At 39.8% G+C, this 24,135-nt stretch overlaps 1 protein-coding gene and 1 long non-coding RNA gene across 6 annotated transcripts in view; one reads left to right on the top strand and one right to left on the bottom strand.

The window, feature by feature from the left end:
* The window catches only part of LOC108401849 (uncharacterized), a 61,949-nt gene extending 43,997 nt beyond the window's left edge, over positions 1–17,952 (bottom strand). The window contains exon 1 of the long non-coding RNA XR_005056414.2: positions 17,830–17,952. This is a non-coding gene — a long non-coding RNA (uncharacterized lncRNA). The remainder of the gene's footprint in view (positions 1–17,829) is intronic.
* TENT2 (terminal nucleotidyltransferase 2) overlaps positions 17,730–24,135 on the top strand; it is a 90,301-nt gene continuing 83,895 nt past the window's right edge. Inside the window, exons 1-4 of one of the 5 annotated variants that reach the window (XM_073234705.1) lie at positions 17,730–18,062; positions 18,300–18,359; positions 22,438–22,485; positions 23,809–23,957. In XM_073234705.1, the coding sequence (XP_073090806.1) occupies positions 23,821–23,957 (137 nt within the window). In that variant the 5' untranslated portion in view covers positions 17,730–18,062; positions 18,300–18,359; positions 22,438–22,485; positions 23,809–23,820. Of the gene's footprint in view, positions 18,067–18,294; positions 18,360–22,437; positions 22,486–23,808; positions 23,958–24,135 lie in introns of all 5 variants that reach the window. The other 4 variants (XM_037000012.2, XM_037000004.2, XM_037000000.2 and 1 more) reach the window with 4 other exon arrangements.

The raw sequence follows: 24,135 nt of genomic DNA, 5'->3' as shown, positions 1-24,135 counted from the left end.
AATTAATAAAAGCAAGATGCAGAACAAATATGTGATTACATTTTTATATAAGGGGAAGAAAACCTCACAGATTAATATGTCTGTGCATATAAAAAGGTCTGGGAAAACACACAGGAAACTGTTAACAATCCTTGGGTAGAGATAGTTGAAGTAGGGGAGGAAAAAGGCACATGAACTCCAACTTATATTGTTTACATTTTCAGAATGGTTATTTGTTACTTTATACTAAATATTTTAGGTTCAGCTACTGGGAATTTTTAAAAAAGTTATTCAGCCTCTCAAATATTTATTGGATCCTTGTTATGTGTGTTCAGCACTCTGCCAGGGGTTAAAGAACTCATGAGGAAGTTTTCTGGAGGAAGTTAGCATATGGCTGAGCGAAAAGGAGAACTTAGAAAACTATAGAAAACAGTTTATACTTAGATGTGGTGGAAGTGACCATTTAGTGTATCAGTCAGGTACCATTAAGAAAGAGTCAGACAGATTTCATTCTCTGTTGGAGGTTTTGTACAAGGGAAATTGTCTCAAGTCCCAAATTTCCCTACATTGGGACCTATTCAAACAAAATGAAATCATAACTTGCTTGGTATCACTTGGGTTAATTAAACTTAATAATCCATCCTTTCTTTATTCATCTATCAGTTATAGTTCTCAAAGAGAGAATTTGATTGGCTTGTCTCGTGTCACTTGACATCAACAGAAATGGGGCTACTGAACAGAAATTGGATGAAACCACCTCAGTAGCACTGTTATCTCTTAGGCCCATAGAAGGTCGTTCTGGCACCTGAGCACTAGTTCTCAGGCCAAGCCAAGCCAAACTGTTGTGGCTGGGATATCTGAACTCGTCTTACTGACAAAGCATGTTCTTTGAGTCACAGAACTTATATTTAAAATAACTGATTGGTGCCACTTTTCCTCAGGGCAAATATTTTCTTCATGGCAAATGTTATGGCTGCTTCCTATAGTCTAAGAAAAATAGTTAAAGGTGAAAAAAGAAGAGGGAAAGGGAGAACATCTTTAGTATAGCCAGGATCAAAGAAAGTGAAAGAGAAGTTTGCATCTATTAGCTACCTTTCTTAGGCAGTGCTTCACTGTACAGTTGAACAGGCTGTACTTGAATAAGAGCAACTGCTGAGGGAGTGAGGGAGCTGAAATCCAGGTTGTGCTCTGCTCAGAAAACACTGCGTAGTGTTGGCCCTGGCATGTGATTAGGTACTGTGAAAGGGGTACATCTTTTGCCAAGTAGGGTAAAAGCAACCTGTGGACTAGAAATGGCCCTATTCTTGGGATAATACCTGCTTGGAAACTAGCAAACTGCAGGATCAGAACTGAGAGTCATGGTGGAGGATATGGACAGAAAAGACTTCAAGGGAAAACTCAGGTTGGAGTCTGGTACATGGTAGATATTTAATACATATTTATAAAATGAATGAAGAGGGCTAGGGATAGAGTGATGAGAAAAACAAATTATTTGAGCTTATGTAATGAATTAAAATAAGATACAGAACAATATGTTCTACATGATATCATTTATATAAAGGGTCTGATGAAATAAAATTGAGATATGAAAACTTTATTACCCAGCAATTCCACTCATAGGTATGTACCCTAGAGAAATCTGTGCAATTTGTACATCAGAAGACTTGTACAAGACTATTAAAGCACATGTTTTTTTAATAACAAAAGCAGATATAAACAAAACAAACAAACCCCCCAAACTGGAAATAACCCAAATGTCCACCAACAAGAGAATGGATATACTGTAGTATATTCATACAGTGGAATTTCACACAGTAGTGAAAATTAATTACCTAAAGCTATGCAATAATTTGTGAATGATAGATACCATGCCTGGAGCTATTGCAGCCATATGGACACCATGAGGAAAATTCTTTACATCACTGAATCACTGAACCAATGCTTGTAGCTGCCTGTCAAATAAACTCCAATTAGTTTAGGTCACTGATAGGACTTTTTGTTAACAGTTAACTGAGAGGAAAGTTCAAGAACTATTAAGGATGAAAAATCAGGGGACTTTTCAATTTGTGTTGCTCAAAACTTTTACATTAACATTATTTGGGTAATTCAAATTTCAAAAAACTTGAGTGCAAAAAAGCCAAGAAATAGAGTAATATACAATATATCAAATGGGCCAGCTTATCAATCTTTCCTAGCCAAACTTTTATAGTATTTAAGTTGCTTTCCACCAGATTTCCCCTAACAACCTACCCTTTCTTTACTTAGGATAAAGGTTGAGCTTCCTAATGTGACCCATAATTACCTGCTTTCTCTGATAAGCAGCTCCATCTCACAAACCATCTCTCCATCACTAACAAAGCTACTGTTACACTGGGCTTATTTTATTTCTACAAATGTTCCATCTTCCCAGATTTGGGCCTCCAATAATACTTTTTTCATTTTCTGAAATGCTCTGTTTCTTTTTCTTCTCCTTGCTGAATATGACTCTCATATCCAGCTACCACTCCTTTCTTTCCCCTCTTCCTGCCCTCTCAGCGCTTCATCTCTGTCCCCTCAATTCTTTCTCCTTCTCACATAGCATGAGAAGAGGGTCTTTTAGCAAAATAATGTCCCCAAGTTGCACTATGAGAGGGCAACAATATTTTCAGGAAAAAAGTCTTGTTTTTAAAATGCATTTGTGTTGTTTTGTGGTTCCTTCACTCTAAAGACTTTAAAAGACCTAAGTCAGTTAAATAGAAGGATTGAGAGGTCCTGCAATTGGCTTCCCTGGACTGTGCTAGCATAGGACTCTCCATGGACTTGACCTCAGAGGACACTGACTAGATGGAGAGGATCCTGGAAATAGGGCAGAGGGGAAGAAAAGGAAAGAGATGAGCAGATGAGAGCAAAAAGGGCCCTCGCAGCCCATCTGGTGCTGTCTCTGTATGGAGATAACTTCATGAAAAAAGTACAGAAACGTTTTTGCACCATCCTTTGACACTGCACTAATGATTGTTTAGTTGGAGGACTATTCTCTTGGGGGCTACACTGTATACACTGTGGGAGCAAAGGCAGGATCACAGTTAGACATTTTGATGGCCTGATGGCATGAGGAAGTGAGGGAAAGGAGCAATCACTAGAACCCAGAGATGGAGAGGCTGAGAAAGAGGCTGAGATCTTTTGTCATGCACACAGTCATCCTACAAGGACACCACAGGGAGAAGCCTGGGGAATAGATAATTCAATCTCTCTTTTCTCCCTCCCTCTGATCTTCTCATTGAGGCTCTGCATTGCCTCAACTCAACAGGAAGCCCAATGGACAAGGAAGCCAGGTGATAGAGTCTATATAAGCCAGCCTTTCAGGCAGAAATCCTGGCGGGATGAGTAATACCCATCACAGTGCCAGAAGGTTCTCCATTCTCTCCTTGTAGGAAAATAATACAGTAGTTGAGCTATAACCAGGTTATAGTTGGTCAAGGAGCATGGAATCACAGCAAGGACAATTATTTGCTTGGTATCATTAAGTCTGTTGTTCTAATACATACTTTCCTGAGATAGAGATCTTGCCAAGGTACTGAAGTGTCAATAGGTAAATGAAGAGAATTACTGCTTCTTAGCATAGTCATACAATACTCTCCTTTCTGTATTTATTTACTCTTCATTCTTGGGGTATATACCTTGGTGCTGTCAGAAATCTTCAAATTACAGATTTCATGACACATATTCTTTTTTTTTGTTTGGATAAAACTGCTAGTCAGGAACCACTTCTAATTAGGGCTGTTTCTCTTTTTCTACAATTCCAACACTAGCACTAAAAGTTGGCTTTCTTGCGGCTTCTTTCATTTGCACAAAGGAATAATAGTTTTAAAAAATTAATTCACACGTATCTCCATGTCTGATAAGAAGAGAACAATAAAGTAAAAATTTTAGGAGTATTCCAAGCAGTCAGTTGGACTCATTCAGTAGCCAGAAATTCTGTAAAACTGGAATTTACATATACAGAATTCAAATTCTTACCACAGAAGAATTAGAAATCATCCAAGACCAAGAATCTACTGAATAATTGATCATATTCATAATAATCCAATCTTCTGAGGCCTCCCTGAGGTTATGTTCAGAATACTTTGACTGGATTTTGGATGTTTGTAAAACTTTTAAATCTCACATTAATTGAAAATCTATTATGATGTACAATTTCTGATTTAAAAAACTGTACTATTATGCATAACACATACACAAAGTATAAATAACTGCAGCAACACCACCAATAATAATAAGTGAACACCCAGGTACCCACCACCCAGCTTGAAAAGCTGAATAGTACATGCAATGTCCCGCTGTCTGTCCTCTGCTATCTCATCCCCCTCCTCTCCTACCTTTTACCATGGGCATCTGCTACCCTGTATTTTGTACTTATTATCCCTTGTTTTTCTTTACTGTTTTACCACATGTGAATGTATCCCTAAAAACAAATTATTTAGTTTTCCATATTTTTGAACTTTATATAAATAGAATCATATAATTGTTTTTTCCTGAAACTTGCTCTTTTTATTTTTCCACAGCATGTTACAGGATTATGAGGTTCATCCACATTGACATATGTAGCTGTAACTTATTTTTGGTGCTGCATTGTATTCCATTTAATGAATATACTACAATTTATTCATTCAGTTGCTTTTCAGTGGATATTTGAGTTACCAGTTTTATGTTTTATGCTGTTTATTTGCAGCAATGCTGGTATTAATATAATTGTACATGTCTCCTGGGTAAGAATTTCTTTAGAATATATACTTAGGAGGAGATCCTTGCTAGATTGCAGGATATATATACATATTCAACTTCATTTGAAATGTCATAGTGTTGTTCAAAGTAATTTTAAACAAACTTTTAAAAAATTGAATTACAGTTACATACAATATTATATTAAATAAACAAAGTGGTTTTAAATATCAGTATTTATTATTTCTCATTGTTCTCCATCCTTATCAATAGTGGGTATTGGCATATTTTAAAATTTTTGCCAGAGATGTCATTCTACAGATGGATAAGCATTTCTTTATATTTTTATCTTTATATTTTCATTTCTGAGTTCAACTTTAACCTCAGTTTGAAGGCATCTTTTCATCACCTTCCTGCATCATTATACTTCTTGGCTATTATTTTAAATAAGTCTATTTTCCAGATGCTGAATAAACAGCTGGATGATATTCTGATTGATTTGTGGAATACTATTGATTATCAAAGTGGCACTATCTGGGTAATGTACTCGTACAATTTGATGTACACAGGACCTGTGTTCTACCTCCTTTCCCTCAGTTCCATCCATTCACCTCTCCAAAACATCAAGTTGTTGCCTGGAGTATGAAGTTTATGTGACTCCCATGCTATAAGCTGGCCTCTAAAGTTCATAAGTGTCATTTTAATATCAAGATATATACCTTTGTTATGTGTTTAAAATTTGGAGCTACCTGCTGAATTCTGTGACTGCAAAAACTGAAATCTAAAAATTCAATTCAGTTAATATTTCTTACAGACCTACTTCATTATTATTAATGCTGAAGTTCAATTTAGAGCTCTCTCCTTACAGTAGTAACCTAGGTGGTCAGGTCCACAAGGGTGGGTAAATCAGAGAATACTTCTTACTCAGTGATCCTGTGCACAAAAGTTCTGGTAACTTTGGGAACAGATGGTGGAACAAGGGAAGTAGTTCTGGCTATTGATAATGGTTAAGGCTAAACATGAAAACACTCAGGAAAAGATAAAATAGACAGGTATCTAAATTGAAGTTTTATCATTCTTAATACATACTAAGAATTTAATCCTCACGACAAAGAGGTAGATGCTATTATACTACCCCCATGAGGTAAGGAAACTGAGATGCAGGGATGTTAAAGTATCTTGGCCAAGGATCTCCTGCAACTGGAAAGATGTAGTTAATATAGAGACAAAATACATAGGCAGATAGACTTTTTGTATTTGAAGGATGCCAAGACTTTGAAGTCATTTTTCTTTTCTTATTTTAATCACATTTCTATTTTCTGTAAACCAGAAGCCCCACTCCAATGTCTTATTCTTAGATTTTTGGCAACTTGGACATCTACCCAGATGATTGGAATTTCAGTTATTTTTCCCCCTAAGTACTTATTTGTAGGTGGCAGTGTTACTTTAAAACCCTACTTTGCATTTTTTTTTGTGGGGAAGATTAGAAAATGCCATATGGTTAACATTACCCTGAAAAATTCTTCTCTGAGTGAAGCTTCCTAAGAAGAAAGTATGAGAAGAGAGTGGTGTAGAGCTAGGCAGAATACAAATAGAAAAATTTAAATACTGATGCATTATGTTCTGATACTTAAAAGAATTACATTTCTGTACAATAAGTTCAGTTTTATTCAAGCCCTTTTCTTTCCTTTTCCTTTTGAGGAAAGATTCTTTTGAATGAAACTCTGCTCCTTGCTAACACTTCACTAGCTCCTGTGAAAGTTTAATCTTGTTTGCATCCTAATGATTTGTTTTGAACTTTGGGCTCCTTTTTTAATCAGCTGTCTTTTCTACTCAGGTGTTCATTACTATTTTCCACCTCCCAAAAAGATATTCCTGTTGGATTTATTTGTCTAGAAAAGAATCTGACAAATAATGAGTGCTCAATAAATATTTGTTGATTGACTAAATGACTGACTAAAAGAATGAATAAATAAATTAGTGAGTGAAAACCTTCCCAGAAGGAGACAAGATCAAGCAGAGTAAATGTGAAACAAATTTTTACTGATGAAGTTTGTAAAGAAGAGTATGTGATATTGATTATATTCTCCTACATTTCTCTAGCAGTTGTTAACCTTTACATAACTGCAAATATCCACATAATTTCAGGACGCATCTTAGAAAAATAAAATGTTACACTAAAACTACCTACTATAGGGTCAATTAAAAAAATTAGGTTTTTTTTGTCTAATTGATTCATTTAATTCAGTTATTCTATCCAGTTATTTGGAACCTACCACTAAGAAAGATTTTTTAGATCCTTATTGCCTAGTAAATTACTCTTCTGTTACCAGAATCTATCTTTTACTTTGAATCTCTTAGATATTATCTTTCTTTGTATAGCTTTTTAGTTTCCAAAGTAATAAAAGTTGAGACTGATTGTAATCTGGGACATATTGAATCATACCTGTTAAACACTCACCATGACAAAAATTGAAGTATTGGTCAGTATTTTTTTTTTAATTTCTGCTTTTGTCTTCATAAAATTAACCTTTTAAAAGGCAACTTTCAGGCTAACAGACTTAAGTTATACCATATCCTGTGAATTTTAATTTTTATTACCTTTTTAAAAAAATTTTATTTCATTTTTATTTTATTAAATTTTATTAAATTTAATTTTATTACCTTTATTTACATTTCTGTAGTTTCCAAAATTTCTTCAATAAGCCTTCATTACTTTTATATTCATAGAAAACAATTCCATTAACCTCCTTCCCCACCAAATGTGCTCACTCTGAGCAAATATTTTATTATAGTAATTTCTGAAGGCATGAGAACCTGTGGCAGTAATTTCAACTTGAAATTTCTAAGGGCTCTTACCTGGTGACTGAATAGAAAACTATATTCACAGTGTGTTCATGTAGACTTTCAATTGTGCTGCTTATTTACAGGTAATATCTAAGTTGAAAGTACATGCTACTATGCTTAAAATGATTTAGTTCATCCATTGTTTAATATATCCATTGTTTCCTTACATGAAAGTGAGGAGCAGGGATAATTGCTGAACTTCATTCTATTTCTAATACTCTATAATCATTTGCTGAGATTGTTTTACAATAAATGTATTAGAGAGAGAATTATGGGGTAGTATATTTTGAATTCCAAGAACACTGTTCAACTCAATAGCCAGTATATGTTTTCAAATTGCATTAAATTTATGGAAGAATGCACTTTGAAATAGTATCATGATATGCAAAAGATCACATTGAATAGTGAGAAGCTGATAAGTTTTTGGAGTTTTAATACTATAATAATCATCAAACTCTATCCTATACGTCTAGTTTCAGTCACTCCTTCCTAATTAGAAAGACATATGTGCATCATTTCCATGTGGCATTACTTAAAGAATAGAAACTTGCTAGAATTTCTTTCAATCTTCTGTTTCTCTAACTATAAAATCCTCCTTACAGCATAGACACCACTAATTGTAACTATTCAGTTACCTCATGACTTTCATAAACATCACCATGGTAAGTCAGGATGTCCCTGTCCTCTTTTTAGAAGAGGCAGGGGCCTTTAGATGGATTATGAATTGTTAAAAAATTATAGTACAAGAATTTTCTTTTCAAAGCCCATTTTCAATTCCTCTGAAGGGAGCCAGTATAACTTGCTGATTAAGCAGTTAAAAATAACTCTCTTGGAAACAAACCAACCTGTTGACATCCTAGTTGTACTTTTCAACTACTGCCTGACCTTGGGTAAGTTACTTTACAGATCTGATCCTTTAGTCTGTCATTTGTAAAATAAAGATAACAATAGAATTCCTTTTATAAAATTGTTTATGTGGAATAATTACATGCCACACATAAAGCACCTTTCATTCCATTTAGTCAGGCATTAACCATATTCCAGGCACTGTGCCAACCTCCTGTCTAACTCAGGACTGTTCTTTTTCTTCTCTCAGATTTTCATCTAACTTCTGCTCCTTTAGGTCTCAGCTTAAATGGCATTTTTTCAGGGAAAATTTCTATGTTAGTTCAGGTCCTCCAAGACTGGAGAGCCAAGATAGGATTAGGTATACAAGAGATTTATTACAGGAGATCCCTGTGCAAACAAAGGGAAGGAGGCAAGAGCAGGCAGGGAAAGCCTGACTCCAATGCAAGTGTGACATCTACTGAAGGAGAGGAAGAAGGAAGGAGAACTGGGCAGAAAAAGACTACAGCACTGTTCTAAGACAGTTTCAGCTAGGCCAGTGGAAAATTCCCAAGCCAGAACTGCCCATTAGAGGAGTCCTGTGTTCTGCAGTAATGGGCTGGCATGAGTACCCCTGCTGTGCCCAGTTTCTGGATGGCCACAGCTCAGAGAGGCAGTCTCAGCTCCAAATGTGGTGGTAGATCTGGAGAGGCAGCACTGGGTTTGTTAGTTGACTATGCTCCCTAACGCGAGATTTGAGCAGTGCATATCCATACCATTACAACATCCATAAAAGGTTAGATTCCCCAGATATTTGTTCTTACAGAAATGTTTTTTTTCCTTTTCTTAGTCATCACTGCTAAAGGTGTTCCAGCATTATTAGTGAAGTCTTTCTTTTCTGCACTGAATTGCCTTTGTCCTTTAAAGACCAATTGACCATATAAATATAAGGAACTTTTTTTTTTAGAACTTTTTCGGTTTTATTGACCTATTTCTCTTTCTTTACACCAATTCTATTGAAGCTTTATAATAAATATTGATATTAGGTAATGCAGAATAAGTTCTCCAACTTTGTTCTCTTTCAAAGTTGTTTTGGTTGTTCTAGTCCTTTACATTTCCATACAAATTTTAGACTCATTTTGTTAATTGCTAAAGGAAGCTTGCTTGGGTTTTGGTTGGGATTATGTTGCATTTGTAGATCAATTTGAAGAACTGACATTTTTACAATATTGAGTCTTCTGTCCCATAAACATGGTACATCTTTCTATGTATTTGTGCCTTAAATTTTTCAGCATATTTTGCATTTTTCAGTATACAACTTGTATATCTTTCATCAAACTTATCCCTAAGTATTTCATATTTCTGATGCAATTTTAAATTTCAATTTCAGGTTGTTCACTGTTAGTATAATACAAATGCAACTGACTCTTGTATACTGACTTACGTATCTTGTAGTCTTGCTGATCTCATTTATTAATTCTAGTAGCTTGTTTTCAGGTTGAAAGGATTTTTACCAGAGAGGCTGTCACTGCAAATAAAGCCAGTTTTATTTCTTTCTTTTCAATTTGGATACCTTTTATATTTTTTCTTGCCTTACTGTACAGGCTCGACCTGCCCAGTACAACGTTGAAGAAGTGGTGAGTGCAAAAATCTTTGTCTTCTTCCTGATCTTAGGATGAAAGCATTCAGTTCTTTACCATTAAGTATGTTGCTTTTTATAGATACTTTCTAAGAAATTGAGGAAGTTTCCTTATACTGTTAGGAATGGATATCAGATTTTGTCCAATGCGCTTGCTGTATCTATTCAAACGATTATACAGTTTTACTTTCTTGGTCTCAGTTAATGTGAATTATACTGTTTGATTTTCTAATGTTAATTCACCCTAACATTCCTGGGATAAGCCCCCATTTGGTCAAGATGCATTATTTTTTATTCTTATCTTATTTTTATATCATTTTCTCTACACCCAACAACTGCAGAATACACATTGTGCACACTGAATATTTACCAGCTCAAACTACACTGTGGGCCACAGAATAAGTCTTAATAAATTTAAAATGATTCAAATTATTCTAAGTATGCTATTGATGGGATTAAATTGAACTAGACTAGAAATCAAACACAAAAAAATACCTGGAGAAGTCCTCAATATTTGGAGGCTACGTAACATAGAAACAACCCTGGGTCAAGGAAAAAAATCTGTAAGAAACTTAGAAACTATTTTGAAGTGAAGGAAAATGAAAATACTGTGGAGTACAACTAAAGCAGTACTTTGAGGGATACTTACCCCGCCAAATATTCATATTACAAAAGAAGAAACATCTCAAATCAACCTCAGTCAAGAAACTATAAAATTAATTTTAGAAACTTAAAAAAAAGCAGAAGAAAGGAAATAATAAAACTAACAGCAAAAATCAATTAAATAGAAAACAAAATTAATAGAGAATATCCATGAAAGCAAAAGCTGGCTTTGAGATTTTGAATCAGGAAAGTTAGTAAGTGAAGGGCCCCCACCCATAAGATGGTGAACTTACCCCTCGCCCCCCCTAATCCCAGCACCTAGCCAATAGCCACCAGCCCCGTAGAATGATACCTCAATCAGCTCATGCCCCTTCCTATATAATCCAGCACCTCTCCCTAATAAAGCGGAATTCTCCGGTGAATTGCTGCTGTGTGTCACTCCTTTCCTTTCATTGGTGCCGAAACCCAGGAGACAGGACACCCCAACTGGCCCCGTCTCCCCCCCCACCCCAACACCAGCAGCAGCTTGCCCTCATCTTTTTCCGGCACTGGCTCATCACACTCACCACTCCTCTTTGGCCTTTGGGTAAGTTTTCCCCCGGAGTGGGCCACTCTTCCCCGAGCTATCGCAGTGCCATTGATCGTGATCATCCAGCAAGGCCCTGACGCTCGGGGATGAGGAGGGAACTCTCCCTGCCTCAGGCCTTCACGGCTGCTGTGAACCCTCAGGCCCCTCCTCCAACAGCCATAAACGAGGTGACTCCTTTGTGGATGAGAACGCTCCTCCTTCCGTTCCTTCTGCCAAAAATTCCTTCCACCAAAAATTCCTCGTACTAGGTACCTCGTGACTCTGGCAAACTGCCTTCCTAGAGAAGTCTGGGTGACGACCCACACTTCCTAAGAAATTCCGACTCGTATCCGAGTTTCCACAGACCACCAAGGATCATCGGGGACGCCCTTTGTCTCCTTGTGGTCTGCTTCCAGTCCGAGGATCTCCGTTCGTCTTCCCCTGTCTGTCTCCTTCTCTGTCCTTTAGCCATGGGAGCCTCCTCATCCCTCCCTGAAAGTTCACCTCTTGAATGACTGCTCAAGCATCTAACTACCCTCTCCCTGACACCTGATATAAAACCAAAACTTCTCCGTAAATACTGCTCCCAAGATTGGCTGACATACCCCCTAGACAATAACAACCAATGGCCCGCAGGGGGAACTCTTGATCCTAACATCACTAATGATCTCTTTAACTACTGTCAGCGCCTGAAAAAATGGAAGAAGATTCCCTATATCAAAGCTTTCCGCCTCCTCCTCCCGCCTCCCTCACCACTGCTTCCTCCTCCTCCCCCCCGCCTCCCCCCAAGTTCTCCTAGCCTGCAAGCGGTCTCTCCTGCAGAAGCCTCCCACCCGCCCCCTTCCCCCTCCTCTCCTACAACAGACCCTCCCCCTTCCTCCACCACCGCCGCCATCACTGCCGCCTCCGCCCCCGCAGAAGCCTCCCAGTTCACTCCCTTCCCCTTCTTCTCCTACAACAGCCCTTCTCCCTTCCTCCCCCACCATCTCCTCCCCCATCTCACCTACTCCACCTTCATCCCCCTCACCTGCCCCTCCCCCACAGATTGAGCCTGAGCCTTTCAGACCCCCTTTAACTAGGTCCCAGGGGCCTCCTCTGTCTTTGCTTTCATCACCTGTTTCTCCCCCACAGACTGAGCCAGAACCCTTCACTCCCCCTCAGACTCGGTCCCGAGGGCCTCCCAAAATTATTGCCCCCCTCCGGGAGGTAGCAAAATCCGATGGCATCATGCGCGTTCACGTCCCTTTCTCCTTAAGAGATTTAGCCCAACTTGAGAAATGCGTACGTTCCTTTTCCACTGATCCCACGATATCAGGGAGTTTCAATTGACCCTCCAGTCATATAGCCTCACACATCATGACATTTTCATGCTCCTGGCCAATACCCTCCTTCCTGAAGAGCATAGATGAGTTTGGGACTTTGCCCAAATGCACACTACTGAAACCCACAGGACTGACCCCACCTACCCCCTTGGCCCCACCGCTGTCCCCGAACAAGACCCATGCTGGGATTATAACACTGCCGTGCATCTCCACTCTTGAGATATTTTCGCCTCCTGCCTAATAGCAGGTCTGAAAAGGCAGCTCGTAAAGTAGTTGATTTTCAAAAGCTCCAAGACATAATTCAAAAGATGGAGGAAAGTCCCTCCGAGTTCTTAGACAGACTCACTCAAGCCCTATTACGGTATACCAGCCTGGACCCAGAAACACCTGACGGAAGACATGCCCTCCATAACTGGGAGGAGGAGAAAGAACGCTGTAAATAAAAGGCTGATCAGGCCAATTTCCAAATGTTGGCCCAGCTGATAAAACCACATCCTGGGCGCCCTTCTACAAACAAGCCCCCCCAGGAGCTTGTTTCAAGTGCGGACAAGAACGACATTGGTCAAGGGCATGCCCCTCCCCCAGATCTCCTACCACCCCATGCCCCAGACGCCACAAAAAAGGCCACTGGGGGGTCTGATTGCCCAGCCACCCGAAGGGGAGGCTGGAAGAACAACTCCCATCCTAAGCCCGCCGTAGTGGGGCTGACAGAAGAAGATTGACGGGGCCCGGGGGCTTCTCGCCCGACCATTTCCATCACCAAACAGGAGCCCAGGGTTACTTTAACAGTAGACGGTTGCCCCATCTCCTTCCTCCTAGATACAGGAGTCACCTTCTCAGTCTTGTGAGAATACCGGGGCCCTACCACACCAGCCATTACTCCTATAGTCGGGGTAGGAGGTAAACAGATTTTCCCATTAAACCCCCCCTTTTATGCACAATCCAAGACAATCCCATACCTTTCTCCCACTCCTTCCTGGTTATGCCCCAGTGTCCCATCCCTTTACTAGGACAGGACATCCTTTCTCTCCTCCATGTTTCCATAACTATATCCACTCCCACAGCCCCCAGTACTCCCTTTCTGATGGCCCTCATAGCTGACGACCCCCCTCTACCCAATGAAAGCTCCGGTTCCGCCCTCATACACCCTGTAAATCCCAAAGTTTGGGACATTACAAGCCCCTCCATGGCTCTATGTCCTCCTGCCTCTATCAAATTACATGACCCCTCTCAGTATATCTGTCAGGCCCAATACCCCCTAACCACTTCAGCCTTCATAGGCCTCCAACCCATCATTCAAGATCTCTTAAACAAAAATTACCTCAGACCCACTCACTCCCCGTTTAATACCCCCATATTAGCTGTTAAAAAAACCAACAGATCTTTCCGCCTTGTCCAAGACCTTCGCCTCATCAACATGGCCGTTGTCCCTATCCATCCCTTAGTTCCAAATCCATACACCCCTTTATCGCAGATCCCTGCCTCGGCTTCCCACTTCTCAGTCCTAGATCTCAAGGATGCATTTTTTCTATCCCTCTGGATCCCTCCTCCCAAGATTTTTTCCCCTTCACCTGGACGGACCCATACACAAGACATTCTGAACAACTCACTTGGACAGTTTTGCTACAAGGCTTCCGAGATAGTCCCCATATTTTTGGACAGGTCCTAGCTCAGGACCTCAAACAGTTTCATCATGATCACTCCAAGTCCACCTTATTACAATATGTGGACGATCTTCTACTCTGCAGTCCCTCGTGGGAACAGTCTCAACTTGACACTGCCTCCCTACTTAACCTTCTAGCTTCCAGAGGTTACCGGGTATCCCACGTCAAAGCTCAAATCTCTTCCCCTTCTGTCACTTACCTCGGATTCCTTCTATCTCAACAAAGAAAGTCCATTACCTTAGATAGAAAACAGCTCCTCTTGACCTGCCCGTTTCCAAAACCAAGACAGAAATCCTTTCCTTTCTAGGCCTGGCTGGGTATTTTAGAGCGTAGATCCCTAACTTCTCCCTGTTGGCAAGACCCCTATACGACCTCAACAAGGGCCCCCCTGAAGAACCATTATCCTCCTCACCCCGACACTCCTTCATTAAGCTCCGTCAAGCCCTTGTGGAAGCCCCAGCTCTCCATCTTCCTGATTTGTCGAAGCCCTTCTCATTATACATTCATGAGAGGTCCAGTCAAGCTCTAGGAGTCCTAGGCCAATATTATGGCCCATCCTTTGCCCCAGTAGCTTATCTCTCCAAGCAATTAGGCCCCACAGTTCGGGGATGGGCCCCCTGCCTATGGGCATTAGCCACTGGACAGCTCTTGCAGAAGGAAGCTCATAAATTGACATTCAGGGCACCCCTTACCATTCTGTCCCCACATCACCTAAAAGATCTCTTAACCTACAAAAGTTTACAGACTCTCCCTCCCTCCAGACTCCTGATCTTACTGTCCTCTTTCCTCCAAAATCCCGTTCACCCCCTTTGCCATCCATACCCGAATCATGACTTTTTCCTCCTTTACTGCTGTCTCGCTTTTTTTCCTCATTCCTATTGTCTTCCCTGCTACCCCAGCCTCCTTTGTATAGCGATTCAAAGTCAGACAAACTTACACACAGCATCAAACAAAAGTTACTGCCCTCATTGCCACATCAGACTGCCCTCTGAAAGGCTGCTCTGAGCCTTTATATCTCCACTTCCCTCCCTCCACTGAAGTGTTCAATAGCAGCTATCTTTATTCTCCCTACCTCTGCTTCCTCTATGACCAAAAACAAGCCTATTGCAGGTGATGGCAAGACACCTACGGGGGATGTCCCTACTGGTCTTGCGCCATTCACTACATGGGTAACTCCCGGTACCCACAGTATTACTCCTCCAACCGTTTCATGAAATATCCCAACGGCTCATTCTCTTTATCAATCCCAGATCCCTGGGACTCTCGATGGGCTGCCGGAGCCACAGCCTCAGTTTACTATGGGGGGTCGTTGACCCCCCACAGTACCCCTCCCATCATATCTCTCGAGAGTATGTTTCCTCTCACTCCCAGATATCTCAAGTTGCATCAGATATTGGACATTCCGAAAAAGTCATTATCCAAACTCCTGACGGCGCCTCTTCATCTTCTTATTCCTCCTACTCTTGGTTACAGCTCATTCAAGACACCACCGTCTTTCTCAACCACACCCTCAACACCGCCAATTGTTTCTTGTGCGCATCACTACAGCACCCACTGCTGGCCGCCGTGCCGCTTAATATTTCCAACCACTCCTTCCATGCAGAAGGACAACCCCTCTGCCCCCTGGGAACCAGAATATGCAGATAATCTCACCATCCACCACTGTGTAGGCCCAACTCCACCCCTCTCCAGTGCACTTCACTGCCTCTCTATTTACACCCCTACCTCCAGCTCTAAGACTTTTACGCAACCGGGACACTTCTTTTAGTGTAATGGCAGTCTTTTCAACTCACTGCCTCCCAACTCCAATACACCCTGCATTCTCGTCACCCTAATCCCACAGTTTACACTTTACAGCATGGCAGAATTTCTTGAGCTCCAACCTCCCTTGCCCTCACGCACAAAAAGGGCTGCTTTCCTTCCCATCATGGTCGGTATCTCTTTGACCACCTCAGCCATTGGGGCAGGGTTTTCGGGAGGAGCCTTGGGTCACTCTCGATGGGCAATTAGAGATCTCGATGCCAAACTTGAGGGAGCCCTGACATCCACTGCCGATTCCCTGGCCTCTCTCCAAAGACAGGTCACTTCGCTAGCTAAAGTCACCCTTCAAAACCGGCGGGCCTTAGATCTGCTTACAGCCAAAAAGGGCGGCACCTGCATCTTCCTTCGAGAAGAGTGCTGCTATTACATTAACGAATCCGGCATTGTAGAAACTGACATTACCAAACTCACCGACCTTGCCTCCAGTCTCCACTCTGCTTCCAATTCCAACCCATTCTCTTCAATACTAACAAACCCCTTCCTCACCTGGCTGTGGCCCATTGCAGGCCCCATAATAATCATTCTTCTCGCCTGTCTCTTCTTACTTGTATAATAAAGTTCATCAAATCCCAAGTCGGAAAAATCTCTAATCAAACTTTCAACCAGCTTTTACTCAGGAACTACGAGCTTTTAGCCACAGAAGATCCCTCACCCTCACGTAACCTCCTCACCACACGCTGAGATGGACCCCTCTCCCCGCTGGAAACAGTTCCTGGAAACACTGGCCACAGACGCCTGGCTTCTGGCACCCATATCCTCTTGGCACCATTGGAAGCAACAAGTCCTCCACCTATGGTTACAGGGAACCTTCGTTGATTTCCAGCCTGAAGAAATCCACATCTACTCGTCCTTACTGTGGGGAGTCCTATCAACCCTTTCCTCCCAATCCTCAAGCCCTCACTCCCTTCTCCGCCCCTGTTCAGCAGGAAGCAGCCAGAGAGAAAGCAACGTCCACAACCCCATAGAGAAGAAAGGGGGGAATGAAGGGCCCCCACCCATAAGATGGCGAACTCACCCCTCACCCCCCCCAATCCCAGCACCTAGCCAATAGGCACCAGCCCTGTAGACGTGACACCTCAGTCAGCTCATGCCCCTTCCTATATAACCCAGCACCTTTCCCTAATAAAGCGGAATTCTCCGGTGAATTGCTGCTTTGTGTCGCTCCTTTCCTTTCAGTAAGATTAATCAGGGAAAAGGATGACACAAATTACCAATTCAGGAATGAGGGGGAGAGACTGAAGATATTAAAAGGACAATAAAGTGATACTGTTAACAGATTTTCATCAATCAAGTCAACAACTCAGATATTTTTACGATTATAGCTCACTCCATAAGAACATCAGATATTTGTTGAATTAGGGTATGTTGAGTCAAGGCTTTAGAAATAAAGCCATTTTCATCCCCGAGCAGCTCTCATCACTGGAAGGAAAAATAGCAAAGCTTAATACTGATGCGTGCAAAAGAATGAGGGGCACGTGAGTCAGGAAAAGCTCTGGGGAGGAGTCACTTGGCTGAGGCATTTTTATCAGAACAAGACCTGCTGTCCGTGAGCGTGGCAGGAGGCCTACGGTAGCCCTCCAAAGCCAAACCCCTGCAGAGATGTCCTAGCCTTTTCCCTACGCGCGCTCCCAGCGGCTGAAAGTCCTGCCGCTAAGTCGGACTTCGGCGGTCGTGCGCTTGCGCACTCGAGCAAAGCGCTCTCAGGAGTGGGGGAGGCGGCTGCCGGAAGTGTGACCTCTCGCTCCTGCTTAGTGTTCCTATCCGGGGTCAGGTAGGTCTTCCGGGTGTTACTGACCGGGCTCTCTACGCTGCTCTTTCGGCGACTTTTTGGTCTTCCGCTTCTTGCCACATCCCCCAACTTACCATAGCCCTGCTGGCCTTGCCTTTTTCTGTGTGTCGCTTCTTCCCGGCAGCCAAGCCCGGAGCTTAAATCTCTCTTTGAGTCCGGAGCCAGGCCTGGCCATTCCGCGGGCCACTATCTTCTTTGGCTCCCGCGGAACTACAACCGAGCGCCCCGGGCGGTCGCCGCTCCCGCCTCGGAGCTCCTGGGCGGGCAGTGCTGGTGGGCCCGGCTTAACTCTTAGCCGAAGACAGCTGTGAGTTAGGGGATTTCCAAGAGGGACGCAACCTTGCAGCCCAGATAGGGGGCGGTGCGCGGGCAAGTTTTTCTGAAACTGTACGGTTTTGTCTTGCGTGGGAGGTTCCGACAGTGCATATTAGATATCCCAGGCTTGTGGGTGGACCCCAGGCCGCTGTACTTTCTGAAGAATCTTAGGACCAATTACTTTTTTAACTCATTTCTCTTCCTTGCGCCTGCCCTCATCTCAGTCTAGGATCGAAAGAGGAATCTTGGGACTCTTGCATGGTGTTTCAAAGGGTGGTGAAGAACTAAGGTAAATATGTGAATTAATAATTTTAACATTTAGGCTTTCAATTAAATGGGATTGACATTGCCTTAGTTCCTCACTTTACAGGGATTGACATTGCCTTAGTTCCTCACTTTACAGGGAAGTGCACAGGTTAGGACCCTGCCAGATTGTTGTATACTCTTCTTTTACCGTTTACTTAAGCCTTTGTAGATAGGCTTTTCATTTCTTTTTCTAGGCCAGAAAACAACGGGGTTTATGTCTCTCACAATTTCTGGATTATCCCAGTATCCTGCCTTGTTTTTCTTTCAGCTCTTTGTTTAGAATAGCAGTTGTTTAGATTGTCTATGCCATAGGGTGAACAAAAAAGAAACTTTAATAAAACTCAGGCTAAATCGCCAACTTGTTAACAGATTCATGATAAATGATTTTGTAGAGAAAAGAGATCGTAATTTAATACTAAACCTGTGTATTTATATTGCAGGTAGCATACTATTTTTGTAAATACCATCATATTGTATGGTTTATTAGCACAAGGTTTTTGACATGTACTGATTAACAGCCAAAAGGCTCTTAATATGTACTGATTAACAGCCAACAGTAGTAACATTACTTTGTTGGCACGATAGCCCCAAATTTGATCTGGAAATGTTGTGTAACAGTCTCCATGTGAAACGGTTCATTTATCAGTCATTTAGAAATGGTTATTTCAAACCATCTGACAGGATTACTTTTTAGCACTTTGATGGAATCTAATTCTTCATTAAAGTAAACATCCTTTGCAAAACCTGCAGGTGATTTTGGAAGTGGGTGAGCAGGATTTAGGAATTGGACTATTTATATTGTGGAGAAAATAAGTGAGTTTAGGCGATCAAAGGTGTTGGAATAAAGTGAATAGGTAGCTTGATTTAGCCACTACAGTTCTGTTTTTTATGCTGGGTTGATTCTACGAAATTCCAGGTGCTAAGTTACAGGACCAAATACTTTATCACTAGGGATTACTTTGAATCTACTGTATTACAGCCTTATCTCATGTAGGATTATTTACAAATAAACCTATATAGTTTCCAGTTGGGCCAATCTTAGTCAAGAAACAGTCCTTAAGATTCTTTCCTTAATGCAGGAACTAATGCAACAGTTTTAAAACAGTTCAAAATTTAACTAGATAAATCTTCTTATAGTCAAGTACCTATTGAGAAACTGGTAACTTTCAAGCTAAGAAAAATAGGGCATGACTAATATCTGGATTTTATTGATCATAAAATTTCTTATACCTGGCACCACAAGTTAATGTGGATAGTGGTTCATATAGATCATTCTCTACTTAATGAAGAAGCCTTTCATTCAGAATGTAAAGAAAAAGAAAAAAATTTTGTGGAGGTCCCCTTAATTCTTCTATGGCCATAGTTTTGCTGTATTTTATACTCTGAAACTTTATATTCTGTTTAAAAAAATTGATCCCTTATTTATGATAGGTTATTATTTTTGTGTCATTTTTATCTTCATCAAAACCAGTGTTGAAATGTAATAGAAAAAATGTTGAAATTCATGGGCTTTGGTTTTCTTCCTTGTTTGTCTCTAGAGGGTCATGCAGAATACCTATGTTGTGAAGCATTGAATGCCATTGGTTAAATTCTTCAGGAATGACCCTCCCTACTTTGAGGGTTAGCCCGGTTGAGCCAGATTTGAGGACCAAGATTCATATTGAGGAGAGCCTGACAGATATTTTGTGGAGGGACTCCAAAAGCTTTGGTACTTATCTGGAAATTTGGAATAGGCAGACCTAGATATCTGCCTTAAAGTAAACTTTTGGCTTTAGAATCATTCTAAGCTTTTAAGCCTGGATAATTTGGTCATTAGCTTTATAGAGTACTTACGGGCCACAAAACATCTTTTGACTTATTCTTAGCTTGAGTATGGCGATGTGATGGGATAGAAATAAGGTGAGATATGGGCTATCTCATTTTGTGTCTTCGAGTCTGAAAGAGTGTGTATATGACTTTACTTGGGTCTAAAAGAAAAACACAAGTATATTATTTGTAGGTATAAGTAAAATGTCTAGAATTTTAACTGAACAGATCCAAATAAATCTGAAATTAGAACATTATAGTTCTAGTTTTTCTGAATTCAGTTCCTTCCTTTGATTAGATTTGTAGTATCTGTATTCCAACAATATGAAATATCAAGCAAAATTCTCTGTAATAAATTGTATTTAATGTCATTTTCTCATGGGTCCTATGGAAAAGGAATTTTGTTTTATGGGGATCTGGGTCAGGGAAACAGAGCAAAGAAGGCCAAGAAAGAGTGTGAACCCAGCAAAGGGTAGAGCGAGGCTTTAGTTACTAGTCTTGAATTTGGCGTATACTTTTCATAAAGGAGTGTCTGGAATCCTTCTGGCTCAAGGTATTTTCCTTTCCTCTGAGCAGTGAAAATCAGGGAGTACAGTTCAGCAGATATGATAGGATTGATTTTTTAAAAAATCTCAAACAAGAGATAAAGGCCTGCTGAAGAAAGCTGACAAACTCTTGTGTGTTCTGGAGGTAACACCTTGTTTCTGATCCAAATTGGAGAATTAGGCATTTGGTGTGAGGTCTTCATGGCTCTAGACCCTTGTCCACAATCTGTTATGAACCCTGGACTGGTCAGTATTATCTGTGGCCAGCCTAGGGAATTTTAATTGTATAGAATTGAAAAAAACAAGGAAGAGAGTACATACAATTGATTTGTTTCTTCCCAGATCTTTCTCTTTTTTTCTCTGTTGTCTAGTGCTCCAGTTTTTCTAACCACCTGGTTTCAACCCCCGGAGGCAAATGCCATTTCGTTTACCTGCTTAAGTGTTATTTTCCTCTTGTGATAAAAGAAAACAACAAAAACCTAACTTTTATAGCTCATTTGGATTGATAATGTACTGAAAATGAGATTTTAGCACCCTTGTGCTTTTAGTGCCTTTCATAATAAATTGTGATGTATATAAACATGTAAATGTATGTGACATGTAGTATAAGAATATATGTAATTATCAAAGAAATACAATATATGGTAAATGAGGTATAATAAATATATTATAATTTGTTTAAACCAGTATTTTCAGTGTGAGAACCAAGCAGGTACCTGATTTTATTTCCTTTTTTATATGATCTTTTGAGTGTGTTTTTTCTGTAATTCAGTAATCTCTTTCATTTTTAACTTGTTGCTTTTCTATTCCTATATTTCTGCTCTGTTAGCAAACTACTGTATGTGGTCAAATACGTCAGGTAATCTAACACTTAATTTTTAGTTTTTTCCCTCGGATATCTCTTTGAAGCCCTCTATACTCCTGCTCTAATTTAAGCTGTTAAGCTTCCGTTCACCATCATCCTGGGGAATTTACTTTGTCTCTGACCTGTATCAGTTCTTCCTTTTCCTAGATCCCAGATATTCTTTTTCACTTTTGATAAACATCTAAAAAGGTTTTTAGTCACCCTTACATTGATAATAGCTGGGTACAGAATTATATATAGCTTGAGAGCATCTCCTTCAGAGACCTAAAAGGCATTTGACTTCATTGTCTTGTGGTTTCCACTGTTAAGAGAAATTCAAATTAATTTTGATTACCAGCCCTTAGTTTATAACATTTTCCTCCTCTGTAATATTTTATGAGCCTCTTTTTTCTTATATTCTGAAATATCACTATAACATGACCTATTTTTTTAATTAAAAAAATTTTTAAGTTCTGCTTTGTACCCATTGGTTCCTATAAATCTAAGGATTGGTATTTTTCAGTTTTAGACATTTTCTTGTTTTATTGGTTTGTTAATTTCCTTCTCTGTATTTTCCCTGTTCTTTCTGGAACTTCCTTTATATTGGATGTTGGACCACATAGTTTCATTCTATTTTCTCTGCTTCCCCCTGCTGTGACCAGTCTTTCCTTTTTGTTCTAAGAGATTTCCTCAATATTGTCTTTTAATTTTCTGCTGGATATTTCTGCTTTCAATTTTATAATTTCCAAGAGCCCTTTCTGTTTTTTTAAACACCATATTATTTTATTTATGCAACTTCTTGATTAATTATGGACATTTTGATATGGTTTTTGTTTGTTCTTGGGATTATTTCTGTTTATTCCTAGGTCTTTGTTTTCTCCTGGTAATCCGTGGATGTCCTGTTTAAGTGAGAGGTACTAGAAATCAAACTGGAAGCTCTGTGTGTGTGTTGGTGGGAGGGGTCATTCGGAGACTTCATTGTGGGTTGGTAGCAAGCTTAACTTTTTCTTGGTGGAAAACTATGACTATGTTATATGATTTCTCTCTTAGTTATTCCATAGATGAGTTTTCTAATTGCCTGTTGGGAAGGTAGTCTGGAAATCCTGTTTTCACTGTGTAGACTTTACTTAATACCTATTTTAATTTTGTTACCTTACCCTGCTATTTGTAAGTTTATAGCCTTTTAGGATCAGTCACCCGAACGAATATAAATAAATATGTAGTTTCCTGCCAGAGTCAGTGAATGGTTCTCATAGCTTTGTATAGTAGTGCCCCCTTATCCACAGGAGATACATTCCAAGGCCTCCAGTGGATACCTCAAAACCCTACATATACTGTTTATTTCTTATGCATATATACCTATGATAACATTTAATTTATAAATTAGGCACAGTAAGAGATTGACAACAACAATAATAAAGTAGAACAATTATAACAATATATTTTAATAAAAGTTATATGAATGTGGTCTTTCTCAAAATATTACTGTACTTGTGATGATGTGAGATGATAAAATGCCTCCATGATAAGCTGAAATGAGGTGATTGATATAGGCATTGTGATGTAGCATTAGGCTACTGTTGACCCTCTCACAGTATGTCAGGAGGATCATCTGATTCTAGGCCAAGGTTGACTTTGGAAAGTGAAACCTTGCATGGAGGGGGAACTACTGTACATGGGTTTTCTCCTGTATACATTCCTATGGAACAAACCTTCTTTCGTCAGAAGTCCTTAATATAAGTTATTTATACTTTGAGAAGAACCTTAGAAGTTTATAAACAGATATTAGGTGATACAAATTCCTTCCCTTATTTGATCAGATCTAAATCCTAGGAATCATGTTATCATATGATGGCTTATACCTTTGAATAGATTAAATTGGGAATAAATGTAAAACTCTGTAAGATTTTATTAAATGTCTCCCTTGGGTGGTTTGTTTTTAATTATTAGAGTATGTGGTGATAACTTGATTTGTAAAAGATTTGTTGATATTAGGGTAAAATTATCAGGAATTAGAAACTTGCATATATTTTAGTATCATTTGAATAATAATATGCTTAACCTAGATTTAAAATTCATTATTAGTAAGTTTTTTGGTCACCTGTAGTGTGTCTTAAGAGATGTTTAAATTTTTAAAAGTAACTTTGAAAACACATTTCATAACTAATTGCTTACAAGAGCAGATACTAAAATGTTCAAATCTTGCGACTAATAATTTGTCTTTAAAACTATTCTAGGTAGAAGAATACATGTTCCCAAACTCAATTTTGGGTCGCCCACCTTACACTCCAAACCATCAACAATCTAATGACTTCTCCTTGTCACCAATTTTTTATTCACACCAGCAGCAGCTTGTAGATGCACAGTTCAACTTTCAGAATGCAGAGTAAGTATGGTGATATTTTGGTTCATATCATTTCTAAATTTTGTTATCTGCTTGACAGATTTTTTTATAAGGAACATTTCAAGTTAGAGAAAATATTCATTGCCTTATTTTGATAAGTAAAATATTTTTCTGAAATTATTCTTTTGTTTTTAAAAGAAAAAATGTTTATTACTACTAT

The sequence above is a fragment of the Manis javanica genome, chromosome 1 (assembly GCF_040802235.1).
Source record: "Manis javanica isolate MJ-LG chromosome 1, MJ_LKY, whole genome shotgun sequence".
Classification (NCBI taxonomy): Eukaryota; Metazoa; Chordata; class Mammalia; order Pholidota; family Manidae; genus Manis; species Manis javanica.
The sequence above is the reverse complement of the archived record's forward strand: the minus strand, read 5'-3'. Positions and strand labels throughout refer to the sequence as shown.